At 60.2% G+C, this 8,578-nt stretch overlaps 1 protein-coding gene across 1 annotated transcript in view; it reads right to left on the reverse strand.

The window, feature by feature from the left end:
* The window catches only part of PER2 (period circadian regulator 2), a 29,834-nt gene that overhangs the window by 16,225 nt on the left and 5,031 nt on the right, over positions 1–8,578 (reverse strand). Inside the window, 5 exon segments of the mRNA XM_006909903.3 lie at positions 353–459; positions 2,592–2,670; positions 4,461–4,603; positions 5,385–5,436; positions 7,531–7,732. Coding sequence (XP_006909965.1) covers positions 353–459; positions 2,592–2,670; positions 4,461–4,603; positions 5,385–5,436; positions 7,531–7,732 — 583 coding nt within the window.

An 8,578-nucleotide genomic window follows, 5' to 3' on the forward strand; every position in this document is an offset into this window, starting at 1 on the left:
ATGATGACGTGTCAGGACTCACAGCTCTGCTGGCTTTGGTTGGTCTCCAAACGTCACCTGCGTCTGCGAGGCCTGGGCTTGGGGGCACATGTGCTGTCTGCCACCCCGGCCTTGTCCCTACGTCCCCCACCACAGCTGACCCTGTCTGCCCTCCTCCCGCCGCCCAGGAAGCCAGTAAGAACGCGACGGCCTCGGCCGCGGAGGACCCACTGAGCGCTGGGACGGTCAGGGGTGGGGCACCCGCCACGGCCTCGGGAGCCGACCCCATCGGTCTTTGCTGGCGTGGGTCAGGAGGAGCCTGGGCACGCCCCAGCTTTGGTCAGAGCCTCGGGATCGGCCAGAGGGGACCTACTCTTTCTGTGGATGGCGAGCATCAGGGGCCTGTCGCTGGGGTGAAGCTGCAGGAGCACGGACGTCTCGATCAGGTCCTGAGGCAGGTAGCCCAGGAGGGGGACCGCCCTGCAAGACAAGTACGCACGGCGTCACCGGGGCCGCCGACACCAGGCAGCCCCACGCCTGCATTTGGGGGCGCATTCCAGAATGCAGCCTCCGCAAAGGGTACCAGGCCATGGCCAAAACCATCCACTCGTGGGGAAGAGACTGATCTCACACTCCCCGAGGATCGAAGTCTGGGGATTAGGCCGAGAGAGACAGTCGGTCTTGAGCTGATGAACTGGCAAGAGCGCGGAGCGCCCCACGGGCCTGCGGCACGAACAGCAGGCCCTGCGAGGCCCGCCCCGGCTACGGGCTGTGTCTCGTTTCATCTAAGAATGAATCGCCAACGTGTTTACGTTTTTCTTAAGATCATTTTCTTTTTCTGTGTTGTTCGTAAGTTTGGCCAGAGGTGGCCTGGCGTGGACGTTTTTGTTAAACACGTTTTGCCCGGACCTGGAACCCCCGTCTGTTGCCTCTTTTCCAGCTGAAGGTTTTCTTTCTCCTATGACTTTGGCCCCTGTGTTGAGTCCCTTTCATTGTGGCTTCCCTGGGTGTCGCCATTACTGGCTGGGAACCGGTCCTCTATGCCCACTGGTCTGAGGAGCAGTTTGTTTTCCAAGAGAATGTTTTCTGCCAAACTTCTGCAGAGTCCTGTCTGCTTCTGCGGGGTCCTGCGCCCCTGTCACGTCCAGCCCCATCGTGTCCAGTGCCCTCTGACGTGCCCGTCCCCTCTGCCGCCCAGCTGCTCCCCGTCTTTCCGAGCTGTGTCTCAGTCTTCCGCTGAGGCCAGGCTTGTGGCATGACACAGATGTTGCCCAGCGCTGGCTCACGTGCAAGGACATGGCCCTGGGCGTCTGAGCGTGGCCCCCGTGCCCATGTGTGGGGCGGTGCCGTGCGGGACGTCCCGTCCCGTGCGCCCAGCATCGCTCTCTGACCCCTCCTCCTGCAGGCACGCCCTCTCCTTCGTGTTTGCCTCAGCCCAGGATGTACAGAATGTTCCTGGCGCCCTCCCAGCTCAAGGCCTGGCGGGGAGGAGGAGGGGGGGAGGGGGAGGGGCCTCTCCAAGGGAGGCTGTGCAGACTGAGGCCCTTGACCCGCACCTGCCCTCAACCCTCCACACCCTCCCCGACCCTCCCCCCGACCCTCCCCGTACAGGTGAGCCTGCCCTGGGTGGAAGCAGGCAGAAGTTCTCAGACTGCTGTTAGGGGCAAAATGACGAGAGTGCGGGGTGCTGCCTCACTAACGCAGCTCCCAGGCCCCACCCGCTGGGACCCTGGCCTGGCAGGGCTGGCTGGGACCCTGAGATGTCCCCCTCCCAAGCCCAGCCTGTCCCCCATTCTGAGTGGCCTGGGGCTGGGGGCTGCCTGAGAGAACTTCCCCAGGAGCCCTGTGGCCTGCACCCAGGGCTGGACACCCGGCGTCCCGGGCCAGGGGTGGAGAGGACCTGACCCTCGACAGCGTCTTTGGAGGTGACCATGGCCTGCTTCAGAAAGCCCAGCACACTGGTGCTTCTCAGTCTACCCCCTGTGTGCCCTGAGCAAGCTTCTCCCACCACCACCCGCGGCCTGGGGCGCCTTCCGTCCTCGGGCACCTGTGCAGGAGCTGGGGCGGGCGCACTGGCCCAGGCCCAGCGCCACCAGCCCGGGACTCTCTCAGCCTGGTGCCCCGCCAGCTGCTGCAGCCCAGGGGGGACACCGGGAAGGGGCGCTGAGCGGCAGCGTGGGGCTGGCAGTGCCCTTCTGCTGGGATCTGCCAACAGGGTCTCTGGCCTCGACCCCACGCTGTCCCCAGTCGTACCGTTCTCTACTCATGTGTCCAATTTCTGAAACGCCTTTAAACAAGGTGAGGGAGACAGACTCAGTCAGAACGGTTCCCAGCTCCCCAGGATGCCCCAGGCACACAGTGCCCGCAGCTCAGGAGGCTTCCATAACCGCGTCACTGCCCGAAGGTCATCACGCATGTGGTCTGCCGTCACACCCGGCGCAGGCTAGCTCCAGCTCAGCCGCGTTCACGTCACAGGCATGAGCCCGTGTCGCGCTGCACTGAGTCGTGGGGTAACTAGCTCGGCGGTGACACCGCGAGGATGCGGTGCCGGCTCCGAGACGAGCGAGTGCCAGGCGAGCACGCTGGTGGCGGGGCTGGTGCGTGGGGCTTACCTTTCGTCCACGTCCTGGAACAGGCAGTTTGGTGTATGTGTGGTCGTGAAAATTCTCTTTTCGGGAGGAATTCTAGGGGCTGAAATAGAATTTTGCACGTTTCAGATTCTGAGAGATACACTTAATGCAGTTATATCACAAGCAGCACAGAACCCCACGTGGCTTCGGAGTGATGGAAGCCGAAGAAATGTTAAAGGAGGCTCCAACAGCTGCCCGTCGCCGGGGGGCCGAGCGGACCCCGCGGCTGAGGGCCGCCAGCCAGCTTCTCAATTTCCGTGTGGGCCAGTTTTAGCCTAGAAAGCTAGGAATTCCACATTCACAGAACCAAACTCCTGCTGGAAGGCATCGTCATGATTTTTAATATCCCACGAGATGAGTTGCACAAACGCTTTTTAACCCTTTTCCCGTTTGCCCTGAGAGCACTTGCGGGCGGCATGGGCAGCTGCAGCGTTCACCCCAAGATCACTCGCAGATGACAGCCCCACCCTCACCCCAAAGTCTGTCACAAAATATCTCACTTTTATTATTATTTTCGCATCGCTCTAGCATATCGATAGTCTTAGGAAACAAATGACATCATCCTGTTTACATCGTTCTGATTTTAGGAGTGGTGTTTCCATTTATAAAACAGTAATTCTGGATTGCTGAAAACGTCAAATCCTAGAAAATGTAGCGTTCCTACGCATGGTGTTACATGCCACTGGCAGCCGGCTGCACGTTTTTTTTTTCTAAAAGGGAAAAGGGTTTAAAATGAGTTAAGTGCTTGGATTCAAACTTGTCAGCAAATGTCACTGTACTGAGACTTCAGGGTTTCTAGGGTGGACGAAGGTAATTTGCATAAAGGAAATCATTTGGAAGAGAATGTCCTATATGCAGGAACCTATCGACTATTTGAAAGAAAGCCACATACTTAAAACATTTCTACTGTTTAAAAAAAGCGTCTTTAAAAAAACCCACTGTTATTCGCCACTGAGAGACCATGAACACGGTTAAACGTGGGCTAGAGGACCCCAGGCCAGCGGCTCAGACGGTGTGGCCTTCAGCGCATTCCCAAAGTCGTGAGATTTGCTGAGTCCTCCTGGTGAGGACCGTGGTTCCTGGCCAGGTGTTGTGGCCAGCGTGAGGCCGTGTCACCGGCAGGTCATGAAGAGGCGTCACTAGGAGGGTCAGGGTGGCAAAATGCCTGGGGACCTTCGCGTTTCAAGGGAAGAAGCCACATTTGGGGTTTTACTGGGGGGAGAGGGTGGCCCGAGGGCTCAGGAAAGGACACTGGGTGAGACAAGCCTCCGGCGACTGGACCGCCACAGACAGAGACAGTGAGGGGCGGAAGCGGCAGCGCGAGGAGGGGCCGGTGGCCCCTCATCTGCGGAAGCCAGGGCTCGCCCCGAGGCTGGGGGTGCAGTAGAAAGCAGGATGGGCCAAGGCGGGGAGGGGCGCCCTGCACTTTATTCCTTAGCGGGTGGGATGGCTTGGGGTTCTGAGCAGGAGGTTGAGTCCTTGCACTTCAGAGGGGTCCTGGGGGCTGAGGTCAGGGAGTGCATGTGGGTGGGAGGGACTTGGGCCCTGGACCTAGGGGGTGGGGCTGTTCCCGCTGCACATGGAAGGCAGGGGTGGGGGGAGGGAAAGGCACAGCTGTCACGGTGATAGCCCGGACATGGGTGACAGATGCCTACCGGCCCATGAGGTGTGGCGTGGCAGGGGCTCCAGGGAGGGCCAGGCGGCAAAGGTGGGGGTGCCCTCTCGTCCTGAGATGGAGCCTCTGCCCAGGGCTGCGGGAGTGGCCGGGCTGGGGTCAGCCTTATGGACGCGTTTCTGATCTGGGGTGGGAGGCGGGGGCCTGCGGCCTCCGTGGTGAGGGCCGGGCCTTACCTTCATAGCCGGAGTGCACCCTCTCTGCCAGCAGCACGCAGCACAGCTGGCTCTCGGCGCCCTGCGGCTCCGGCACCCTGACCAGGTAGGGTGTCATGCGGAACGGCTGGTAGCGCATGTCACTGTCACGGTTCTTCCCGACACTGCACAGGAGGGTGTGATCAGAGGCTGGAGTCAGGACAGGAGCCTTCCTCACCGCTGGTGACACACCCCACAGCTGGCGGCCCCTCTTGGCAAGCCTTTCACCCCTCGTGCAGGTGCCTGCGAAGCTGCCCTGGCCCCCGCCCTGCCCCCGCCCTCAGAGCTGGGCCCCCACCCTGCTCTTCTGCCCCCTCCCTCAGGTTTCCAGGGACATGTAAGGTACGTCAGGGGGTCACCGGCCCTGAGCGGTGGGAGGTCTCCCAGCCCATCTCTAGGGCAGTTTGCATTTTAATTGGGGAAAGGGACGCTGCTCCAGCAGTGGGCGCCAGGTCTGGCCAGGGGTTACTCCTGATACCGTGGCTGCATGCTCGACCAGTCGCTCTGTTTCAGGCTAAAATCTGGGAAGGCTAAGGGCCAATTCCCGGAACAATGCACACGCTAACCAAAGGCTACGTGTTTTGGGGTCCTCACGGGCCGCGGGGTGCATGCCTTCTACGGACGCTTTCCCAGCTGATACTCCCCATGAGGACTGCTTAAATCGCTCCACTGTTGACCATGCCATCAACTGCCTGTGTACATTTGAAATGCAGCTATGACGTGTTCACGCGCTTTTCAGGGACAGGGACGTTGTGTGGCAGGGGCCCCCCCGCAGCCCTGCCTGCCCTGAGCGAGCAGGCACCGTGGTTAGCCCTGCTGCGGGGCCGGGCTAACCACGCCACGCGAGCCACTTGGGCGGAAACGTCTGTCCATTTCGAATTTAGGAAAACCAGAAACTGGGCTTACCTGACACGGCAGAAGAAAGATTTCTCCTCTATGCATTCTTGAGTGAAAGAATCTAAGAGAAAAAGCCCAAAGTCACTCATCCGATTACACAACCAGGTATGGGCAGCACTCTGTACTTCTCCTAAAGAGAGGCAGGTGTGAACGCAGGCTTACGCCAACGCTTTGATTAGAGACCTTTGGTTACAGTTCTGACTGAAGCGAAACACGTTTCATCAGCGTGGCCCGCACCAAGTTACGCAGGAGTCTGCCATTCTTGAAAGGGCACACGATGCTGCCGCGAACACACCAGCTAGCGAACAATTTAACCCCAAAGACTGACCGGTAGGCAGGAGTTTTGCATGTAAAACCCGGAACATTCCAGCCGACAGATTTGGGGGGTATTCAGTTCTAACAAAAGCAACTCAGGACATTTCAAAGCTTACGTCAGTCCTTTTGCTAAAATGCTTCCTTTGAAATTTTAGATGTTTAGTAGAAGCATGAGGTCAGCTAGGTGACCTGGTCACAGATAAAGGAATGGTGTTTCCATAACAATGGGATATTTTAAAAAGAAATTTTAAACTTTGATCTTGCACATAAAGTGTCCTCTACTCAAAAGAAACAGGGAAAAGCACACACTTACTCATTAGGGAAAACGACAGAAATCACTGGCCTGCAAAGGCCTCCGATAAGTCACCTGGTCCCTCTTATTCAGACAAAAATTCAGTCAGAAGCATCAGGGGAGATGGCGCCTGTTTCCCGCCTGCGCAGCGTGACCCCTTCCGCACAGCGACCTAGCCCTGACTGCGTCCTCGTCACGTGCCCTGCAAGCTTTCGTGCTATGAACAGACCTTGGGCTTGGATTTGGGGACAAAGTGGATGGCTCTATATCTGAAACCCAAAGCGAGCGTCCCTTCTTCTTAGGAGCCAGCCCTACATCCAACTCTGGGCCCAGGGGGTCTGTCATCAGGAAGGTACAGCTGTGGACCTGTGGTGGTGACAGGGTGGAGCTGGTGGGCGTGTAATGTCAGTGGAAAAGCTGACTCATGAGCCAAAGATGAATCGGGGGACAGTTGTGGGTCAGGTGGCCAGGGCTGGCTCTTAGTCAAATTTCTGGCTGAGGTCGAGCCTGTCTGGGGGGCTCCTGGCCATATTCGCTTTCCGTTCATCTCTCCCAGCTCCTCAGTGCTCTGCCCTTCAGTCAACCTCAGCCCAGAGCAATCGGAGCCCACCGAGGAGCGAGGGCTCCTCTGGCTGCCGGCGGATAGCCAGGCCTTGCAGGGGACATGCGCTGCAGGGGACAGGTGCTGCAGGGGACAGGCGCTGCTGGGGACAGGTGCCGAAGGACTTACGCTTCAAAAGGGGCCTTTCGCTGGCCTCCTGGTCGCTGCGAGCATGGAGGGGCTGCAGGGAAGGCCTGAGCTGGTAGAGACCCTCCCGTCTCGGGCCCCTGAGTCTCGCCTGGTTGTCCAGTCCCCTCCTGCACCTACTATGTGCAAGGCCTGTGCTGGTCACGGGGACAGCGTCCAAGCCTTCCAGACTCAGTGTTCCCAGTCGCATTGGAGGAGGAGGACGTGGAGGCGCCACGGTTAACTACACACGCCTGGCTGTGGGGCTGACGGGGGTGGTGTGGGAAAGTCCGACAGAGGTGGCCCAGGCCTCAGCTCTGCAGCCCCGCAGGGCGTGTCGGCGGCAGGCACGGGCACAGGCCAGAGGCTGACACACGCAACACCGGCTCTGGGGACGGGAAAGGCCGCGACCTGGCGGCTGGGGTCTGGGACATCGGGCGGGGGTGAGCACCTGGCTCGAGGTGGGTTGGACAGTGACGGCCCCGCACACCACTGCCCAAGGCGTGAGCCTGGGAGGATGTCATGTCTGCGGTCACCAAGCTGCTCCCAAGGTGAGGAGCACGTCCGCGGTCACTCCACCACTGTCACGCCCCTCAGCAGGACACCCAGGTGCGCCTCGGACTTTCCCGCACTCTGCAGACTCGGGAGACCCAGCTTCCCGAAGGCCTAAGGGTTCCTAAGCTCCTGAAGGGTTTCCCCCTTTGAAATGCATAAAAAGCCTTTTCTCCTAAACTCATTCCAAACAAACAGTTTTTCTCTTTCACGTGGACGGGGCGGGCGGCCGCGTGCCCCCCCTCCTACGCGGCCCCCCAGGCCCTCACCTGCCCCCCTGCAGACGCTCCACGGCGGTAGCCGGCACGGCGTGGTTGCGCTGTGGAACACGCCCACGTCGTGGGGCGCCAAGAACTCCACGAATTTGGCGTCACGAAAGGCGTCCCTCTTACAGTGGAAGAGGGGGGCCACCTGGTCGGAGATGTACAGGATTTTCCCGGTGACCAGGGACACGGCCGCAGCAAACATGTCCTGGAAAGGAAGCACATGGCCCAGGTGAGGACGCAGAGGGGCCCGGACGGGAGGGGCACAGACGTGGCGGGCAGCTGGGAAGGGCACGTGGACGGTCAGGGGAGCCCTCTGTGCCCGCCTCGGCCCCGCTGAACAACCCCACTTTGCCCTCACACGTATTGGGGTCCCACAGGACTGTATCTGAAGAAACACACCAGGGTCCCACTGCCGCAGGAACCCGGCCGTGTGGATCCCGGGGGAGCCATGTGTCCGGTCTTCCGGGGCTCGGAGCCTCTGGTGTTGGGCTGGGCTGGTCAGTGAGGGGAAGGGGCCCTGCGCCCATGTCCCTGTCTCCCCTGGGCTGGTGTGTCCTTCTCCTGGGGTGCCAGCAGGGGCTTGCAGGGGAGCTGCAGGCCTCGGGGACCCTCTGCGCTCAGGGCAGCTGTGGGGGTGCTGGGGGAAGGAGACGGGGAGGAACGGGGGCCCCGCCCTCCAGGCCAGCTTTGCCTGCCCCGCTCTCTGTCACCGAGGCCTGGGGGTTCGGGGGTAAGGCCGACTCGCTCCCTCGCTCCAGACCTCCAAGGGCCCCCCACCTTTATGGATCCCTTAGAAACGCGTGAGCTTTAGAGTCTCACGAGCTGAGTTCGAAGCCCAGGGCACGAAGCCCTGGACAGTGAGCCAACGGTCACATCACAGTGTGTCCTCACCCCCTGCCAGCACCACGCTCGGTCAAGGCGAGGTCGTGCTCCCAAACACAGGGCACGAGGTGCAGAGGCCAGGGGAGGGTGGTGTCGCCGGAAACGGCAAATGTCTCAACCATGAGTCCATGCTGAACCTCCGACTTCACTTTTTTTTTTTTAAGGAAGT

The sequence above is a fragment of the Pteropus alecto genome, unplaced genomic scaffold (assembly GCF_000325575.1).
Source record: "Pteropus alecto unplaced genomic scaffold, ASM32557v1 scaffold143, whole genome shotgun sequence".
NCBI lineage: Eukaryota > Metazoa > Chordata > Mammalia > Chiroptera > Pteropodidae > Pteropus > Pteropus alecto.